Source organism: Apiospora kogelbergensis, assembly GCF_038363985.1.
Source record: "Apiospora kogelbergensis strain CBS 113332 chromosome Unknown utg000005l_segment0_segment0, whole genome shotgun sequence".
Classification (NCBI taxonomy): domain Eukaryota; kingdom Fungi; phylum Ascomycota; class Sordariomycetes; order Amphisphaeriales; family Apiosporaceae; genus Apiospora; species Apiospora kogelbergensis.
In genome coordinates this window covers 5,865,640-5,887,040 of record NW_027117422.1, presented here as the reverse complement: position 1 = coordinate 5,887,040, position 21,401 = coordinate 5,865,640, and the positions used below count along the sequence as shown (strand labels likewise).

Sequence of the window (21,401 nt, the reverse complement as noted above, 5' to 3'; positions counted from 1 at the left end):
CTTCTAGCAGCAATTGGAAGAGCAGAGGAAGAGGAAAGAATGTATGCACAGTGTGATGTTTCCTGGGGCACCGCAAAAGGTGATGTAGGTACACAGCTGCTATCCTGCCCCTGGATCTTGGCCGGCATGCATGTAGTGAGAGGGCGAGGGAGGCAGGGCAGAGACTCTCTGAGAGCGCGCCCGAGCAATGGCAGCAGAGAGAAAAGAGTCTGTACAGCACACGCTGTAGCGATACATTCTTGAATCAGCCCAATCCTGGGGTGTCCCCTGTATGCTCGCCCGCCCATCTGCCAAGTGCAGTACGTACTGGGAGCTGGTGCTCCTCTGGTTTCTTATTTGGATACGCCCCATGTGCCATGCCATTTCAACCACTCAACTCGAATTATGCCCGCAAAGAGTCATCGATCTTCTCCTGCTTCGCTCCCCCTCAAGCTCAAGCACCCAAGGCCTGTGCCGTACTCCCTTTTTTCAATCCTTTGCCGACTCTTCTTCCCTGTACCTCTGCTGCATGTACTCACTACGAACGGGCTTTACTGTACGGTACAATGCGCCTCTCCACAGCCGATACTTGCAGAGTTTCTTTTTTGTTGCTCGGTACTGCACTGCTCAGCAGGTGCTCTCTTGTTCTTGTCCCTGCCCAATCCCATTCTTTGCTCCCTCTGTTGTCTGTTCTCTGCTAAGCACACTGTACCTAATCTCTCTCTCCACCCCCTCCTTTTTTGATTTCCCTACTTTGTATTTTTTCTTCTCTTTTGCAACCCTGGCTTCACAGGCTAAGCTACTTAGCTCACTGGGCGACCTGTTTAGAGGCCTTCAGTACGTACCTGTCGATCGTGCACCCCGGTTCCCTGTCCGGCCATGCCTTCTCATCCCTTCTCTGTTCCGTCACTAATAATCTCCCGACCCCGTCTACTTACTGCACCATAAGTGAACTTCAAGTCCTGCCTTTGCCAGAGAAGACCTCAAAAGCCGCCTTGCGTCCAACGACTCCAGATCGCCAGTATCGACACATTTCGATTTTTCCTCGCATCAATTGCATCTGCATCGCATATCTCAGCGCTGTACCACCCATTGCCCAGTCCTGCCGCGCAAATCCAGCAGCCCGCGCCAGTCTCGAACTCCCAATTTTATATCTTCCTCTTCGCTTGTCGCGCGCATTGCATCGCTGCGGCGCTATTGGGCCAACATATCAGAAACAATTGCCGACGGTGCTTGGGAAACTAGTGTGAGCATCGCCGTCACTCAGAAACATACAAAACCGCTGTCAAGCGGTGTACCCGGCTCAAGCTCTCTCCAGCGGCGCTCGCCAGAAGAAGGAAAAAAGAAGTTACAATCTCCCGGTAGCTCAAGAGGATACGAAGAAAAAAACGTATAGGACCAGCCAGGAAAAGTCGGGAGACAATTTCCTCACGGCATAGGAAGCAACAATATCGATCGCCCGTGTGGGTTATCTGCATATCTAACGACCCTAGTCTCTCGTGGTTCCCGCCGAAAAAAGCGACCTGCATACTTCCGCTTGACCAACACCACCTTCATCTCGCTCTCTTGCCCAGCAGAGTCAGCCACTCGCCTTGCACCCCTCTGTTGCAGGCTACATCCACGGCCCCAACCCGCGCTGTACGTATATGCTGTACAGCCAGTCTGCGTGGTTGCTTGTACCTTGACGTACTCACTTCCCTCAGCCGTACCTGTACTCGCTTAGTACTTCGAGGCCTGCTGCTACTCCGACTCTGGTGGTTTGTAGGCCTGCCCACCACTTTGCCCCGGACCCCAATAGATATCGTGGGGTGTCGACTTACTGCCTCGAAGATTGTATATAAAGCAACTTGGTCCCGGGATCAGCGTGCTCTCATTTCGAGCTACGGCCGTCACGGCCCCGTCCGTGTATGCTTAAGATTCGCCTGCATCTTTATAAACCCTTGCTGCTCCTCTCCCGCCTGCTTGCCCATGGGCTACTGAGCTTTGATCTTTTCCTTTCCACACCTGGCAGAACCATGAGGCCCACGAAACCAACTGGACGATCTTCTTCATAGATGCCACGCCTCTCCGCATAGCTCAGTCTGTCCTGCGCTCCTCTATACCGATATACCGCGTAGAACATCGCGTCCCTTTGTGCCGGGCTGTATCCCGCACCCATACACCATGCCTTCTCTCCCAACCTCACATCCACGGTCGAGTCCCGACCCCAATGCCAACTCCACCACTCCTCCCATGGCTATTCAGGGCTCTTCCCAAGGTTCGTTGCAGCGGCGGCGGCGCCCCAGTCAGGTGCAGACAGCCGCCCTGGCGAACCCAAGATTTAGTTCCATACCCTCCTCGACCATGAGCGCCTCTTCTATGGCCTCGAGCCTGCCACGAGACTCGCCGCTCATGACCCCAGAGTACGCCGCCCTGATGGCGAGCGGTTCTGTTCAAGCCTCGCCCGAACCCTTCCCGTTTCTTGGTCGCGAGGTGGACCAGTTCCCGCCAACCCCCTTGATGCTGGGTGACCCCTTGATATTACGCGATTCCCAGCTTTCACGCAAGCCGAGCAACAATTCGATAAACCCTAGCATGACCCCTAGCGCCAATTCCCTAGCTGAAGCCCTGCAAAGCAGAGAAAGGGACAGCAAAGGCGGTCTCATGCGGAGGCTATCAAGCCGGGCCAAGAAGCTCGCACCCACCCGCCGCCAATCATCCGTCACCCCTGCAGGCCGAGACGGTACTATCGGCCCTGCTATTTTGCGCCGCAGAAGCGACAGCAATAACACCGCTCCACCTGAAACCGTCTTCTACAGCGATTCAGACGATGCCTACACGGACGAGAGAGAAGAATACAACGCTCTCGGTCTGATGAATGGGTCGTTGCGAGAAGTATCATCTACGAGTAACCCAGGTTCCAACACGGGCTCTTTGTCTCCAGTTGGCGCACATGCAGGACCCGTCATTCCGTTGGCTCTGATCAAGGGCACGTCCATCTTCAAGGTCTCCAAGAAGAGGAAGTACAAGAAGATCTTCCTCGTTCTAGACTCGGAGGCTGCCAAGATCACCTGGGACAAGAGCCGCCCGTCCAAATCCATTTACATCGACGACATCAAGGAGATCCGAGTAGGTTCGGATATCCGGCAGTATCGTCTCGACTACGAAGTACCCGAGTCGGAGGAGGGCCGCTTCTTTTCCATTCTTTACGCCGTGACCGACAAATCCAAGAGCAAGGTCATGCACCTGATTGCCGAGGACGAGGAGACCTTTGACAACTGGGTCAATGCCCTGGACGCCATCTCGAAGCACCGCCAAGATCTCATGACATCCCTGATGTCGTTCAACGAAAAGGCCATCCGTGCCTACTGGGCCAGCGAAATGACAAAGCAGTTCGAGGGACGGCCCCACTCCTTTGACGATGAGGAAATTGATCTTCCTGGCGTCGAACGCGTGTGTCGTAACCTGCACATCCACATCTCGCCCGAACAACTGCAGAGCAAATTCACCCTGGCGGACGCCACCAAGACGGGCCGCCTCAATTACGGCGAGTTCCAACTCTTTGTCCGCGAGATGAAGCGCCGGGACGACATTCGCGCCGTTTATCGCGGGGCAGCCACCACCGATGTGGAAACCGGCATTACCTGGCCTGAATTTGCCTCGTTCCTCCGCGAAACCCAAGGCGAAGACGTTGATGCCGATCCGCGTAGCTGGGAAGACAAGTTTATGCGTTTCGCCCGCCGGCCCAAACCGACAGCCAGCGAGCTGGGAGACGGCGAGACCCCTTTGCCTCGGATGACAGAGCAGGCCTTTGCTGCCTACCTAACTTCCACTTACAATCTTCCTCTCACCCGCGAGCCTGCTGAATACTCACTCGACCGGCCTCTGCATGAGTACTTCATATCCAGCTCTCACAACACTTATTTGCTCGGCCGCCAGGTAGCAGATTTGTCCAGCGTGGAGGGGTACATCACGGCTTTAGTCAAGGGCTGTCGCAGCATCGAGATTGACTGCTGGGATGGTTCGGATGGGCAGCCCCAGGTCCAGCACGGATACGCCATGACAAACGCCATTTCCTTTCGCGAAGTCATCAACATCGTCAACAAGTACGCCTTCGTCGCCAGCCCGTTCCCTCTCTTGGTTTCTCTCGAGGTTCACTGCAACAACGCGCAGCAGGTGATCATGTCCGACATCATGAAGGAGATATTCGGCACTCGCTTGATAACGGCACCGCTGGATTCGTCGTCGGACAAGCTGCCCTCGCCCTCTCAGCTGAAGCACAGGGTCTTGATCAAGGTGAAGGCGGCAGCACCGAGTGTGGACGAATCACGAAAAGGACGAACACCCTCGTCTGCTGGACGTCGCCGCGGCAACAGTCTCACAAACAGTCTCACATCGCCGTACACCAAACCAGTCTCGGCGGATAACGGAGCGGTCCCGGCCATGTACCTCTCGAACAGCCCGCTACTCAGCCCGAGAGAGTCATCCCGGCTGAGAGTCGGCAAACGCTACAACACGATTACCGAAGGCGAGGTGCAAGAAACGGTGAGCAGCAACACGAGCGACAATGACAGCGGCAGCGAAAGCGCACCCAACAAGAAGAAGACCAGCAAGATCGTTCCAGCTCTTGGCGAACTGGGGGTCTACTGTATGGGAGTGAAGTTCGATGGCTTTGCTGCACTCGATTGCAAGATGCCTTTCCACATCTTGTCGTTCATGGAAGGGACGTTCAGCAAGCACACGAAGACGAAGGAGTATAAAGATGCCCTGTATCGGCACAACATGCGCTTCATGATGCGGGTGTATCCCCAATTCAACCGCCTCACTTCGCACAATTTCAACCCTCTGATGTACTGGAGAAAAGGCGTCCAGATGGCGGCGCTCAACTGGCAGACATTTGACCACGGCATGCAGCTCAACCAGGCCATGTTCGAAGGCGGCACCGACCAGTCGGGTTACGTCCTCAAGCCGCACTCGATGCGAGAAATTCGCATGTTGCGGGAAGGTCTGCCGGATGAGGCCATTGGCAAGTTGGAACGCAAGAACGTCTCCTTCACCATCGACGTCATCTCGGCGCAGCAGCTCATGCGCCCCAGCAACTTGCCCGCCAACCGCACCGTCGATCCGTACGTCGAAGTCGAGGTTTTCCATGCCAACGACAAGAGAGACAAGCATGACAGCAGTGTCGGCATCCCTACGCCCACCGACACCCCTTTGAAGTACACGACCAAGGTAGTCCGAGAAAACGGCTTCAACCCCGTTTTCGACTACAAGTGTCACTTCAAACTCACTACAAAGTATCCGGAGCTCGTCTTTGTCAAATTCAGCGTGAAAATGTCGCCCGATGGCGAGAAACGCAACGAGCGCGTGGCTCCCATGGCGACATACACGGCAAAACTTACCAACTTGAAGGAGGGATACCGAACCCTGCCTTTGCTTGATCCCAACGGGGATCGCTACCTGTTCTCGACGCTGTTCTGCCGTATCGAGCGCGGCCCCGTCACCAACGTATACGTCAACCCCGGGGACGAGAGCGAGCCGGTCGGCAGGATCAAGACGCTGGGCAATAAGGTCTTTAACCGATCTTACAACAGCAACACGAAGCTAGCAGCCGAGAAAACGATGGAGAAGTCTAGTTTCGACAGCGGCTATTCGGACAGCTCCCTGGTTCGAACTGTATAACAGAATATTCTACCTGCGCTTGGTTAGGACGTCCAGCATGTATCAACATATGGCGCGAGGCGAAATATGGTTCGGCCTCTGTGAGCTCAGGCCATTTTTGCAATGATTCCCCAGCTTCGTTTTTTATTTTTTGATCTACGGCGAATACCCTTTTCGATCACCACATGAGAACGGCGTATCACGGACATCAGCGGTCATAGTGCATTTGCTCTTTTCATTTTGTTTTTCGGGTTCACCGAGGCGTTATAGGGGGAATTTTCGAACAAGAATTTGGCCTGGGGCTGAATCGACCAGAGGCGTCAGAGAATGAGCACGCATATCTGGCAAGGAATCGCATTTCAGGTGTTTGGCGGGACTGGTACGATAGACATGGGAACCACACAAAAAAAGTTTGATGCGTCATTTCTTCAGGGAGAAGGGTTATTTCTGGCGCATGGTCTCACTCGCGGCGGCGGCGGCGGACATCTGCACAATCGATCCCCATGGGTGGACGAGGGTTATTTCAGGCATCGGGCTGCATGGGATGGCGACGGTTAGGGGTGCTGAGCATCTCAACGGAGACGGCCAGAAAGGCTTTTTCTCTTTGTAAGAGTTGGAGAAGGTCTAGGCAAAGACACCTGATACTCCTTGACTAGAAGAGTCATTACGAATTTTACGAATATGGGATCGCTTCTTCACAGCGCATACATCCCCTTCTTCATGACCTTGTTTCCAAGATACAGATAGCAGTGGCTCGCGCCACGAACATTGTACAAGTAACATACTGAAATGGAAACATATTTTCAACTTGACGAATAACTTGCTTGCTATGCTACTCTTGCTAATGACGATTTGTGACTATCAACATACCTACCTTGACTTTAGACAGAGCCTCGCTTCGCACTCGCACAGTGTACCAAGCGAGGTTTGCTTTTTTTCATCGTGTAAAGTAACGTCACAGCAACAGGACTGGGCAAAATCTGTCTTGTCATCTTCAACCCTTGTCGATGGGTGCCGTAGATCCCGCTGATAGCCGCCACGCATCTGCCCCTGCCGAGCCCCAATTTATCGCGATAAATTCTTCTTTTCTAAAGCGGACATGTCAACTCAAGGGGCTCCGGCGAGATTGCTCTGCATCTTTCGGATAGCCATACCGGGCCAGATAACATGTCACATGGCCCCGAGTGGGGGTTGGGAGGCCAGGTGATGAAAGGGGCAGGGCAGCGAGAGGACCCGACAACTTGGGCCCCCCGTCTTCGCCAGGGGGGTTGAAAGGGCTCATCAGCCCTCTGATACGCCGGGGAGGCGCCCGGGGTACCACCAAGCTAAAGCCTGACTTTCACGCGGGGAGCACGATTGGGAAAAAGGGTAGGCCGACGTCATCTCTTCGGGAGAATGGAGACTCGCGGTCAAGGGCCCTTTCGTCTCCCATTGGGGTCACGTGGATATCGTCTTGACGACCCCCCGTGCAAATCACGACCTACCGGTGAGGGCCGCACGCCTCCTGGGGATGTTTCCTTGAAACAGCGTGGTTTTTCTTTTTGACCGCTGCGCAATTTTCACATCCTGGGCAGGGCCGTTGACGAGTGTGCAGGGGTTGATTTGACCGCTGCAGATCTCGCCGACTCCGTTGAACCGAAAAAAAACAGGGATGAAGAATGGCAGCAAGCAGCCCTGCGACGACCACAGCCCGATTGAGGGCAAAGAGCGGTCATGATTGGACGACGCTCAGTTTCCAAAACGGGCGCGCTTCCTCAGACACGCCAAAACTGCGGTGAGTAAATCAGGTAACCTGGGTGTGGTGGGTGAGGCCCAATGAATGGATGGATATCGATCCCCCTCCGCGACTCTCTCTGTCCTCGTGCCCAACTGCCATCAAGCCCGAACCAAACCAAACCACATTGCGTCGACGTATTATATGGCCGTACACACGTGCTGTGGGATTCCGGCTACCCCAGCCAGGTAGGCTGTGCATCGCGTTTTTGCTTCACTCCAGGCCAACCGATTCCCTCGTCGGCAGTGTCTCTGATCTGACCTCAGCTGATGATGACCCAACGGCAGTGTGCGACTTCCTCGTGCTAACGGCATCTCTTGTCCGTTGTCGGGTACGGTCCGTCCCCTGCATGTAATACAGCTCTGACTGGCTGCCTACTACTGCGTCGTCGTCCACTGTTACTGCTGCTGCAGCTGCAGATGGGCGCATATCTTCAAGCACGCCCCGGTTGATCATATCAACTTTATTCCCTGTCACCACCACCCAACGCCCCGTGCATGCCGGTACTGTAAGACTGGAGCGCGGCAAGGTAGGGAGAGACATACACGGAGGGGGGAGGGAGGGGGAGAAAGATCTGCCAAGGGAACGAAGGAAATAAAATCCCGCTTTGCGCTACTGCAATGCTGCTGCATGCGCAACTCAGCTGTCAACTGCAGGGGCTGACGGCGGGACGTACGCGGCACGGCCTGGAGATGAGACAAGAAACTCGACATCTGGGTATACCCGACTTTTGCTGATTGGACGTTCGGGATACGAGACAGCGGCAGGGCGAGGTGAGCGAGGGGATTCTTTTCTTGCTTTCCTTTTTCCTCCCTCTCTCTTTCTTCTCTGGGCTCCCCCCATGCAATCAATCCACACGCCATGCCGCCCTCGCAACCCCCTCCCCGCCGCTGCGACGGCCTCCACCGAGTTGATCGACGGACTCCCTGGGTTGGGTTTGGATAGGAGACATGGATCATGGGCCACCCGGCCCGCTAGGCGTGTAAGTAGAGCCCAGCCTACATACGTTGAAGAAGGAACTTGTCGTCTTCGTACCTGCTACATTCGCTACTTGTACCTGGTGGTTGACGATGTACCAAGCAAGGGGGGGAGATAAAGTTGAAACGTGAATTTATCTATTTTACCACTTCATATGCCCTTCCTTACTGCCTGACGTTGGCGGTTGGCCTCGTGGGCTACGCCAGGGCGCGCCCCGGGGCTGCAGGCCTCCTTGCTGTTCGGCATATCTACTTCGGCTTTCACCATTGGTGATGGAGATGGGAGCATGCCAGCGAGGCTGTCAACATAAAACATCATCACCGGGCGGGTTGGCTCAACAGGGCAAGCCGGGCCATAGTGAACAGTGACTCACTACTACCTGGATCTCGTCCCCTCACATCCACATGGGTCGATTCTCAAACCTAAGCAAAGTTGTACGTTTGATCCCTATCAGTGTCCAAGTGTGATTCATGAGCCCTGTAAAGCTATTCGTTGGTTGGAACGCGCATGATATTCACAGGCGATCGAGAACAAGAGCCGTAACGGTGCAGAGCGTAGTTATGCGATTGCCACTAGTATGGGCGTTTCTATGGAAGATCCCTTGGTGCTGCACCGCGCTTTTGCGATGCAGTCTGTGACACTGTTTGATATACGTGTTCTGTCAATGGCGCTTATGTTCGCGTCTCTTGAGTGGTAGAGTCGACTAGTGCTACGTAGGTATCATGCTAGGTTAGGGGAGGCTATTCTATTTCAAGAGAGATTCTTCCGGCTCAAGGTTGAGTTCCTAGGAGATAGATCTGGGTCCATAGATAGGCCCTGGTACTGTTACAGATCTCTTCTAGATCTTCACAGTGCGCAACTTGGTCCTGTAGACTCGTTTCTAATGTTACCCCAAACCTGTAAGCTTGGGAGTATCGTAATTCCAATGGCGGTCGGCTCGGCCAGTGACTGGTATGACACTGGTATGTCAATCTTCGTGTTTGAAATGCCGAGATTGATGATCGGTGGACGTGTGGCTTTGGGCAACAACATTCTTGGTGTCAAATGGAGACACGCGTGCGAAAGAAACGTTGTATGGTATATAGCTAGATCAGATATGCAATTCTGGGAGGCGTGGGCAGTCTGCATAGCGCTGCTCCGAGGAGTTTCTACCTTCGCCGCTGACTCGGGATATGTAGAGATAACTGACTGCTGTGATTTTCGCATCAGGATGCTTGCTCTTTTAGTAACGTTCTCCATTTCGGGGACTGATATGATCCAGCTTGGTTAAGCATAGACCAACATGTATGCATAATGTGTTCTGTCGAGAAATCGCAGCTCTCTCCTGACACAGATTGCCAATGGGTCATGGTGATTGTGATATGACCTTGGAATTCACAAGAGAACTGCAAAGAAAGGGGAGAGCCCAAGCCTGCCAGCACCACTCATACTTGCTATTCCCCATGATACATCCATCTGGTCTAACCCTCATCATCAATCAACACTGGCCAAAATCTACAGTGATAATCGAGTGGCCTGGGGACTGTCAATGAAGAGTAAGGCGTCAATATGATAGATATTTGATGAATTCTACGTTCCATATATGCCTCAGCCTATCGTAGATTGATGATTCCAGAGGACTTCTGGGCTGAGATAGGGGAAGTTATGCACCACATACGGAAATACCGTGATAACGTAGGCCTTTCGCCCATATAATCTAATTTGTTTTGGTAAAATTCAGAAGAAACGAATAGTGCGATGCTTGAGGCCCCCATACGATCGGCGTTTCCAGTTCAGTTTCGCGGAAGGGTTTCCAGCACAACATGACTGGCTATTGTATCAGGTTACCATACCAACGTTCTCGTATTTACTGCTATAGATTGTCCCTCGAATATACTAGTACTTAATGAGTAGCGCTATCTTCAGCTACTACTGAATCGCCGCAACGTTTGGCGAGGAAGAAGGCAGCCTCCAAGTCTCGTGTTGGGTGCCACCAATCGAGGTCGTCTTCATAAGCTCCTGAACACAATATCCAACATGCCATTGAATCGCTTGAGATACCTGAAGGATGTCGAACAATAACCATTACTGACTACTCAGTCCTGTCACCAGACGAAAGCGCTGCCCATCCACGAATACGTCGACTCGCGCCTGCTACATAGAGGCCTACATATCCGACTCTGGGCATTAAGTGACATGTCGAGGAGTCCATGGTGGGCTTTCCTAACATTCCGCCGCTCAGCGTCAAGCTAACATACCATTCTCTCTCTACATGCGGTACTTCGACTGAGCTCACAGGCATCGTCTAGGTCCAGATAGGGAGAACCATAGTGCTTGATATCAATTATGTGACTGGCAGCAGTACTTCCGAGTCACAAACAATCAGGGCATCGGCAAAGTTTCCTTTCGTAGACATGAACATGTATTCTCAGATTGTGAGCTTGCCTGAAACAACAACACCCCGCGTATAGCAAAGGCAAGCTACCCAAAGCTCGTACGCGATCGTGCCTGTTCTCCCAAGCTTCAGCAGTTAGACAGACGAGACAACGCGACATGGAGTGCATTTTACCCCTGATATGAGTAGAGTGCAGACGAAAACTCATCTAGAGGTTGAGATGACAACGAACAGCAGGTCTTCAGACAGAAGCTCTCAGCAGCTTGCCGCACGGGGTATTTCTCGTAAGCACGACCGATTTAGGCTTGGGTTCGTAGGGAGTTGGCACTCAGATAGGGGAAAGAGGAGAAAGGGCATGTCCGTCCCATTCACGGCGCTTGTTTTGGCCTTGACCGATAAGTTGCGTCGGAGGTTGCCATGAACACGGCCCGTGGCGCTTGCCCTGGGGCCTCCGGCACGTCTTGAGGGCAGTCGTAGCGGCTTCTTGGCCCGCAAGCTGGAGTAGATGTGAAGGGCCGGCCATCAGATAGAGTTGTTACTTAGAGTTATCTTTGCGCTTCCTTGCTGTGAGTATTGCAACTTTCATTTCGAAACAAGCCAAGCATCCACGTAGACTGAAAAAGGTGCATATCACGGATATGAACCTGTCTGAGAGGGACCTTAATTGTTATCCTATGCGTCTCTGGAATAATTGCGTTTAACTCGTGCTGCACGAGTGCAACACTTTCCTTATCAGTATGTGATTACCATCAAGAAACCATGGGGATATTTGACTTTCTTATTCTTGTCAGCATTCTTGGGATAGCAGGCAACAATGTGGCCTGGTAACTGTCCCCTGGAAAGGAGATAACAATGTGTACGCTTTCGTGTTCGGTGTCCGATTAGTTCATATTTCATTCAGCTAATTGACAAGTGGCGCGTTTGATGAGATTGATGATTGAGGCTCGCATGCTGGAACCTTGTCACGGCAGAGGAGATAAGTGATGAGTCAATAGTCGACGTGATATCGAGAGAGCCAGCCAGGCGCCTCAATGATAGAGCGGGCCTAGACCTCACCGCGGTATCGTTGGTAAACATTGTAGCGTGAGCTCTGTCCCCGCGAGCCCTCTCGCGTTGATCGTAAGTTCACCAATAGGCAGTCCTTCCACCCCTCGAGGCCAGCCTCCAGAGATTCAGCCTCATCTGTGTCTAGCTCCGAGTTTGCTAAAGTAAGAAACCGCGGTCGCTCCGCACGGTTGACGCGGGGGACCCAATGCTTGTATTAGCTCTCCCGCTTGGGATCTGCGCTGTCAAGCACCTCCAGACAAAGAGCTGGGCGGGGGTTGGTTGGCTCGACACGGTCGATGGTTCCCGGTGCCCCGAGCCACCAGAAAGCAGGATGATCTCCCGCAGCCGATACGCACGTTGCATTGTTCGGGCAATGGTGGCGGCTCCAGGTTAGGCGATGGGCGTAGACTAGTTGAATGAAGGAGGATGAATATGATAGCTGAAGAATCAATATAGTCCCCAAGCCATTACTTGCGACGTGCTATCTAGGGCTGAGGGACGAGAAAGAAGCCGCAAAGCCATGTTGAAGGGCCTAGACTGCTCCAGCTGCTCGCCTCCTGCTTGCTTTCGCATGCCCCCGCTAGTCTATTCGACGGTCCGGCCTATGTGTGTTTGTCTGCGTTGTATGCGGGCAACGACGCCTCGTTGGAGCTGGCACCTGGATCCGGTGGTAGCCGGCCCCAAACCTTGTTCTCGAAGCTGAATCCAGGCCGTTGGGTCCTGCAGAGTTTCGCTTAAAACGTGGCATCTGCAGAAAATATTGGGAACGCCACGGGACCCTACCATGGGGAGCTGAAGCGATAGGGCAACGCCACTTGTCACACAGCTGACCTTCATGGCGGGGAGGTAAGTGGTGTGAGCATCACGTTCTAGATGCGTCTTCTTTCTGAGACGGTTAAGACAGTGTGGTTTGGTCTTTGGCGGAGGGACCTCACTGCAACGTCTTGGGTAGTGTAGGTGTAGGCGGGTGTCGTGCGGCATGCCGACCTCTTCTTGTTATAGACGTACATGAAATCGGTCAGGGGGCATTGGAGGCTATAGGTCAGCGTGTGATCTCTCCTTGGATGAGGGCAAGATTCAATTTTCTTTTAGACGGTTACCAAGATAGTTAATTGGATAATTTCATGAGAACAGGCAATTTGCCTCTGGTGCCACGGGCGATTGAAGCCCTGTCTCAGCTCCCTGAACGAGTATCCAGAGCTAGTAAGACAGTGTCTGCTTGAATCTCGAGAGCTGTTGCTTTTTTGTTCCATTGGGGCGTAGAAGGATGTGAGGAATGGGAGTATGGTTTGTTTTCTCTTCTCAGCTACAGTGATATGGAATTGCTTTGCCGGGAAAACCTGCCAGGTCTCAATGGAGAAGAAGGAAACCCTCTTGCTCATTTCCATCTACTACTTAGCTACGGTCCCGAAGATGATGGCCGAGGGAGCGGGGCTTGCTAATTTCCGGCCGAGTGTGAATTATCTTGACTCAGGCGAGAAGAGCGATTAAGGTGACTGCTGGACGGGCATGTGTCCATATGTATGTACATTAAATTGCCTTGAACGCAACATATGGCCGGTGTGTGTCGGAGAATTGTATCTGCTGGTTGATATTCGTAGATGATACTCACATCTACCCTGGACTTGCCCAAGGTTATGTGAGTCCGATCTGTCACTTGAATCGGAGCGAGACTCGTGCATTCATTCACCCAAGCTTTTGGGGGTGGTCAAGGGCCAAAGGGCCTCAGACAATAAGCAGACGCAATAAGCAGGGCGGGACCAGGGTAACGGGACCGGGATAGGAATCCTGGTGCAGATCTACAGAGGGAACCCAACCGTCTTGCAGGGGGAGTAGGGGCTGAGGGGGGTACTGGAGGGGGTGACCATCACGGCATTGGTGCGGCTTGAGCCGACATCCCCATCAAAGCGGGATGTAACATTTTGGAATGAGGGGTAGCAGTGGGTGGGACAGAGAGACAGAGACAGAGAGAGTCACTCCCCTCCCAGGATATAGAACATGCATGCAGGACGACTGCGACATGTACGAGGCCGAGGTTAAGCATCATGGATGTTTGTCCTGGAGGAATTCCGTCCGCATTTCAGGGTCTGATTCATGGGCTGGCTGGACTGAACTCATTCCCCAGATTTGCTATCATCCACCCCTCGGTCTGAACTTTGGTTACCCTCCTGCAGTATTCGGTCTTCCACTTCGAGATATCTAGAGCCGGTCATGTCGAGAGCCGCCCATACGGAAGAAGACGGAGAGACAGGGCGACAGGTCATGTAATCAGAACCCGTAAATCTGGTTCAATTGGGTTTTGGATGTTGGCCAACAAACGTGGTGCAACAGCAATTCGCAATACAAGTGGATATCGTGAGCAGCAGTTGGACGCAGAGGAATGCACCCTGCACATAGCCACAGCAGATGACCAGTAGGAGCGCAGGGGATCACCGCATCTCCAGGGCTCACGTACGTACATAGGACGCAGCACATGACGACGACGGATATATTGCTTTCTGTGGTAACCCGATGATGGAATTGCCCGATTTCGTCTCATGTCGCATGTCGCCTGTCCCATTGGCAGCTGCAGTGGTGAGGATTAGCTGGCCTTGCTTGGCCCTGCTGCTGCATGATGCGTGGTTTAGCGTATGTACAGCGCTGGGTGGATGGCGAGGCAGATTTCATCCAGTGCCGCCTGGGTGCCGACATGTCCCGTTCGTCGTGGAGACCAGCGCCGAGCCGCGCTGGGCCCGCCCGAACGCGTCGTGGGCTACGTCAAGAATCCCCCGATTGCATCAACGCCCATGGAGCAATACGTAGGAAGGGTGTAAGGCGACGCGAGAAGGGTCGCCTGTCGCCGGCAAACCAACTCTCCTCCTGCTTCCTGCTTGGTCACCAGATCATGCCTCGAATTATGACGCGGACCGGATGCTCCTTTGGCGGGCGCGAACGCAAGAAAGTCAATCACGCATCGGCGGGTCGGCGCCAGAGGTGAATCAACCTCCGACCAGCATGGAATTTTTGGAATGGAAATGTCTCTTCTTGGTAAAAATAGAACGCACGCTATGACATGAACTGTCCAGGTTCTTGTCAACGATGCGAGAGATGAACTCTGATTTAACCTGCTCATCATGAGGCATGTACGTTTTGGTCAGCAGGTGTCGATCGAATTGTTGCTCAATTGTTGTTCAATTCGGCATGCAAGATGGAATGCGAATGGTCACCACTGCTACCGAATCACTCGGCTACATACATGGGCACTGCCACTGCCACCATCCAGCTCCATCGAGGTAGTGAGTGACTCAATACACATTCCTCATCAGTCGCCTTGCACCCAGATATTATCGTTTGCCGACTCATTCGCTCCCGCCACTCAAATGAGTGTGAATGAACCCTGGATTACCTAAACGGGGTGGTGCAGGTGATCGGGGGAGAGTTCGCCGTTGACCGACATTGTCCGTTGATAGACTTCCCCCGTATGCCCCCAGTGTTTGTCTGATCTACAATCGATGCGAACGAACCACTGACTCGAGAGACTTAGCGAGCTGTCATTGACCCGTCCTGACTTTCCACGTCAGTCACGGTAGTATCGTATTTCGCCAGGTCTGAGATGGTGGAACAAAGGCGGCATGTTGGCAGTAGGTGTAGGTTACGATATGTGTCGAGTCTGAATTGAACGGATGGATACCTGCGCACGCACTTTGGACCTCCACAGCAACTCCTCGTGACACCATATCTTGGGCTCTCTGTGGCGCAAGAGAGATGCAGCACTGTCGAACGCGCGTAAAACACCCGTCATAGAGCAAATCACAGAGAAAAGAAGGGAGGGATAGGCGATGCATACGCGCACTTTGTCGCTGTGGCTATACAAGCACATACATACAGGGAGAGACAGCTGCAGGGCCTCGTTAGCGTTACATCGGCTTCAGTCGGTCGGCAGTGCCGCCGTTGTAGGGAAGGAGACACGGCTCCTCCAGCCGTTTGTCATGGCTTCAGAGCTCTCCCTTTTCACTCTTTTCTTGTCGATGGAGTTAGTTGGTAGTTGAGATGAATTATCTGCCTCCTTACTTGTGCTTGCCCCCACCTTCAAGTTGTCGAGCCTCGCTTGCGTCGTGGTAGCACAGGCAACAACCCCCGGCGGCTTCACACCGACATGCCTTGGCAGGGCTACCCCTGTTGCTGCACACAAAGCAGATCGATGAGCTTGGCTTCTTGGGAGAGTGGAGTGGCCACGGTGAGTCGGCCCCCAGCTGCCGCCTGTCGTCCTGTCGTCCTGTCCTCCTACGCACGACGTTTTGTTGTACAGCAATTAACCTAGTCTCCTGTGGCGTCCCCCCCGTTTATCTAACCACGTTCCAGCTTCTGGCTGGAGATGGGCTCAAAGTTACCTGGCTGTCATGGCTTGCCCCAAGGATCTCCTGGCTCCCAGCTAACAGGGTCTGGCCTTCTCATGGCGACAAAGGCTGTCTAAAAGTAGCTGGTGACCGGGCGTCAGCTGCTGTTGTGGGCGGCGTCAAGCAGCAGGGTACTTCGTACGTGCTCGCTCTGGACAAGGATGAGACCCCTCATTGCTCAATGGTCATGGCAATATATAACTCTTTCAGATCCTCGAGGCACAATCCACGTTTCCTCAGAGCACACAAGCTGAACAACCCGCTTCACGGTCTAGATCATCGCTTTACGTGAGCAGCACAGCCCTTGTTTGTTGACTTATACGTCAACCCAACCCCCGGAATCCCTGCAACAACCACGCCCCCTATACTTGCTTCTTATTCGACAGCGGGTGGTCCTTGCCCACCAGAGCTCCATACCATAGCATACCCATTCTTACACGCAAAGCCTCCCTATACCCGCTACCGCAATGCCATCCACTAGGTCTCACACTACCACCATCGATGCCCAGGATGCGCCGCTGGCTCTGGTTCCTGTTATAAACTCCTTTGGCCTCCTCACAAAATTCTACCAACGACAACGCTCTCAGTACCTTGACCTCGTCGACTCTCTGCAGTTCAACATGGAACGAACAATTACTTCCCTCTTCACCCCGGCCAAGGGCCCGCAGACCTTCCACATGTTCGGCGAGCTCCCACCCGAGCTGCGCATCAAGATCTGGCAAGAGGCCATGCCGGCCGCACGGACGGTGGCTGTCCAGTCGCCCTTCTCACGCCGCCGCGATGCGCCCACGTCTTTGGACGGCGTCCTCACCACCTACGACGACGCCGAGACATGGCACTCCAACACCCAGATTCCCGCGCTTCTGCATGTCAACTCCGAGGCGCGGCACGAGGCCCTGAAGCATTACACGCTGGCGCTCGGCGTGGGGGACTACGCGCCCAGAATCTACGTCGACTTCTCTCGCGACACCCTCTTCTTCGGCCAGGCCGAGCTCAAGCCCGAGTGCTCCTCGCTGTGGGGGCTCCACCCGGGATCTGACCCGGGCCCAGCGCCTCGCCGTCGTCCCCGAGGGCGCCTGGAGGGTTCTACGATGGGGCAAGGTCGATCTGAACTCGCTACAGAAGATGATCTTCGTCTACGACACCCACAAGCTTCACCTGGGCCCGACGCCGCAGCTCGTGGAGGATGTGCCCGAGGAGGAGCTCGAGGAGCTCATCAAGCGCATCGAGCAGGCCGACGAGGACCCATTGGCCCTGCCGGAAGAGGAAGACAGCTCGGAGAAGCAGGAGCCCCTCAAGCTGCGGATGCAAGCTGCTCGCGAAGAGCTCGACACACTCGCCATGGTCCTCCCGACCCCGTGGGAAAAGGAGCCATTGGTATCTACGGCAACGTTTAAGAAATGCCGTGGCGACAAGTGGGCTTAGATTCCCCAGAGACGGAAGGATCGCGGGATATTCCCTGGTTTTGGACCATGCTGTACCACCACAACTTGGAGCTTATATGCTGGGGTCTCTACTTGTTTTTTTTCTTCACTTTTTAATGACTGGAATGAGCGGCAAATGATACCATTTATTTTTGTAACACTACCTTGCAGACAATAATACCAAATCAAATCAAAACAAACCTCATGAAACACTGCAATCCCGAAGTGACGATGGATACGCCCGTAGCCGAGCAGCCATGTTACTTACTGCACGTTGTCGCATGTCGTCACTGCTTACTGCGTCCTAGCGACGCCAGGAGGGCGATCAGTTTCCCGGGGGTTACATATGTTGCGAGCGATTCTGCCCCGCCCTTGGACCCGAACACATACTGCATACTTTGAACATCTATTCCCTAAGCTGCCCATCTGATCTCCGACCCCGCCCCCTTGAATTCTATGCACGCACAATCTTCTTGGGACACGGCAAAAAGCAAATGCGAGAAATAAGAAAAGCAGAGTTACAGTCCTCAGTGTGACCATGACCAGGAAGCAAATGCCAAGCGGTTTCTTTCCCGTGGCACAAACTTGTTGGCCTGGCTTATATGGCGAACACATGCCTCATGCATGCACAGAGTTGTGGGCGTGACCAATCATATCGCCTCAGGGTCTACACAGGCTGCTTCACTTCGAAACATGCCGCAGAGTGCTGGTTTCTGCCACGAGCCAACCAAATGAGAATCCAGATCTCACGCGGGCTGCCCGCCTTCGCCGCTGAGTGGCCAGGCTATCAACGATCTTCGGGAAGGCCGCGCAGCTCTTCGCGCCTCTTGGCTGCTATCGCTAACTGTTCTTTGCTTCTGTTGCGTGCTTTGCTGCAGGGGTAGGAGGGTAGGAGGCTTACATGGTGCCGCGAGATCCACCCCTCCACCCACCCAGACCTGCCAACTACCGAGATCCTCCCCAGCCTCTACCAAAGATCCTCCTGCTTTCAGCAGCCGCCCGGCGTTCCGTTCGATTCCCTCCGCGACTTTCGGTCCCGTCCACCCCCAAAAAAAGAACAATGAATCAAGGGGGCGGAAAGTATCTGCTTGCTAGCTAATCTAGGCAGGATTGGCTCCCATCAGCTGCGCCTAGCGATTCATAAACGTTTAGTCGACGTCGGCGAGAATACAAACCGACTCGCCGGCCTTGGCGGCCCAGCCCATGGTCATGATGCTCGTTACCCATCTCTACTCTCTACTGCATCTGAAGGTCCCGGCCGCAGCAGCATAATTTTGCCCCTTACATACGTACTGCATTGCTGAGGGCCTCCCTTCTATGACCTAATCGGCGTATGCACTGTAATTCACAGCACAACGGGTCATCACCCATCTTGCACAGCCCTGCTGTCAGCCCTGCATACATGACACTCTTCCTTCTGCCATTGACCAATCCATGACGTGACGAAACCTGGTTTTGCGTGATCTGCGACAATGTCACACCCCATAACTGACGATGCTTTCTCTTCGTGTCACATGGCTGTGATTGGCCTTGCGTATCGTCAGACATGCCAATCTGCCGGTCCAGCCGACTCAGCTCCGTTTGGTTCACAACACGTACGTACGTATGTCTGGATATTTGGTTAATGCCAATCGACCATTGGGCTAGCTCTGTCATGTTGGCCCTAAACTTGAGATGACTGCACGCCCTTACGGGTACCCTGGGAAACTCTAGGTATCTACCCAGCTAAGGTTGGCAGACCCCCATTCATACATACTAATTACAGAATCGAGCTTCTTGTCGCTAAAAATAGGAAAACATAGAGAACCAACAGCTAACGGGTTACACGCAAGTTTACAGTTTGGGTTGACTGGGCGTTGGCGTGATGTAATCCCTCCCCGTCTTGAGCATCTGCAGGGCCTCGTCGACCATCTCGCGCACGATCTCGCCCGCGGGCTGGATCTTGGTGATGGCGCCGGCGACCTGCCCCATGAGGTGCGGCGGGTCGACGTCGTGGCCCTGGTCGAAGTCCCACTCGATGGGCGTGATGCCGCGGTCGCAGAGCTCGCGGATCTTGTCGGGCCGCGCGTGCCACCGGGCGACGTAGTCGTTGGTGCGCATGCGCAGCGGCCGGCCCGACAGCACGAGCGTGCGCTCCGTCTCGTCGAACCCGCAGGCCACCACGGCCCGCTTGTGCTCCTCGCTGCACCCGGCCTCGGCGCTCGCCACGAACCGCGTGCCCACCCACACGCCCGCCGCGCCCTGCATCAGCGCCGCCGCCAGCCCGCGCCCGTCGTGCACCCCGCCCGCCGCCACCACCATGGCCGGCTGCCCCCGCAGCAGCGCCGGGCGGTACCGCCGCGCCACGTCCGCCACCGCCGGGATGAGGATGTTGCCCGCGATGTCGCCCGTGTGGCCCCCGCCCTCGCCGCCCTGCGGGCACACCAGGTCCACGCCCGCCTCCAGCGCCTTGACGGCGTGCTTCGGGTGGCCGACCATGTTCATGACGTAGATGCCCGCGTCGTGCAGACGCTTGATGACGCTTGCGGGCGGCACGCCGACGGCGCTGATGAACAGCCGCGCCCCGCTCGCGATGGTGATGTCGATCAGCTCGTCCAGCTTGCCCGCCGTATAGTCGTGGTTGGTGGCGCGCGCGCCGCCGCCCACCTGCGGCAGCGCCAGGTCGATGCCGAAGGGCCGGTCGGGCCGGTCGAACAGCGCCTTCATGTCCCGCACGATCTCGCGCAGCTGGTCCGGCGTATACATGAAGCCGCCGATGACGCCCAGCCCGCCGGCGTTGGACACGGCGGCCGCGAGCGCGGCACCCGACGTCCGCGCCATGCCGGCCAGCACGATGGGGTGCTGGATCCCCAGGAGCTTCGTCAGGGGCGTGCTTATGGGGCCCGTGGGCGCGAGGTCGGGGTTGGTGGCCGTCATGGTTAGGTAGGCTGGGTGTTGGGTAGGTATTGGTATTGGTTCAGGTGGTATTAATTTGAGGTGAAGAAGACGACGAAGAAGAACTGGCTTCTGCTTTGCACTGTGATTCGCTTGCGATCGCTTATAAGTCGACTGAGTGGAGTGTAGTGGTTAATGGTGATTTGTCGAGACTCGTTATTTGCACGAAAAAGGTTGGAGGGTTCCAGAGTCCGAGTAGCAGGGACATGCAAATAGATGAATTCACTTGAATGGGGTTCCGTGGCTCAACTTAGACTGGCCGGTGAGTGAAGCAGATGAGAAAGACAGTGAATTACAATTCATCATCTCTTCAAGATCTATGCCAATATATGCACGGAGGACCGCATCGCGGTCATAGACCCCGGTTCCCCACCACCCACCCACGCCGTCAAGCCTAGCGGTTTGCGGGGAAGGCTGGACTTGTGCCGAGGCACGATAGGCCCCTCGCACCTTTCCCCAACCTCGTCTCGATGCAACTACGATGTTGCTTTCTTCATGTTCAATGTTTGTTGTCCAATTAAGCCTTGAAACATGACATCGAGTGGTGATCTTATGCTGATCCAGGGTGCTCAATGTGAAACTTGATATACTATTAGAGACATAGACATAAATGACGCCCACAATCTTAGTCAAGTCTCATCCTCGACGCCGTGTCTATCTATGTTTCGGATTGCCATCCTGTTGAAAAGGTCCGGGCCGAACCCGTGTCTATTGCCAATATGTTATGCTACCATGATGATATCCTATTAATTATATACATGAAAAGGTTTGGTCATTCTGTCATCTTCATAGCTCGGTTGGCTTTCCTTCAAATCGTGGCTCATAATGCTCATCTTGGCATTCTACATCGTCGCCTTTGCTCACCAGGGGACCTG

At 54.3% G+C, this 21,401-nt stretch overlaps 3 protein-coding genes across 3 annotated transcripts; 2 read left to right on the top strand and 1 right to left on the bottom strand.

Moving 5' to 3' along the window:
• Positions 1–2,142: 2,142 nt before the first annotated feature.
• Positions 2,143–5,640, top strand: PG998_008592 (1-phosphatidylinositol 4-5-bisphosphate phosphodiesterase 1; the record flags this gene model as incomplete). The annotated part of the gene is made up of 1 exon (XM_066875408.1): positions 2,143–5,640. One exon carries the CDS (start codon positions 2,143–2,145, stop codon positions 5,638–5,640), a length of 3,498 nt encoding a protein of 1,165 aa, XP_066731353.1.
• A 10,995-nt stretch (positions 5,641–16,635) lies between these two features.
• Positions 16,636–17,593, top strand: PG998_008591 (uncharacterized protein; the record flags this gene model as incomplete). Its single annotated transcript, XM_066875407.1, has 2 exons — positions 16,636–17,154; positions 17,219–17,593. The coding sequence occupies 2 exons, from the start codon at positions 16,636–16,638 to the stop codon at positions 17,591–17,593; spliced, it is 894 nt and encodes a 297-aa protein (XP_066731352.1).
• A 1,832-nt stretch (positions 17,594–19,425) lies between these two features.
• Positions 19,426–20,508, bottom strand: PG998_008590 (uncharacterized protein; the record flags this gene model as incomplete). Its single annotated transcript, XM_066875406.1, has 1 exon — positions 19,426–20,508. The coding sequence occupies one exon, from the start codon at positions 20,506–20,508 to the stop codon at positions 19,426–19,428; it is 1,083 nt and encodes a 360-aa protein (XP_066731351.1).
• Between the last annotated feature and the right edge of the window lie 893 nt (positions 20,509–21,401).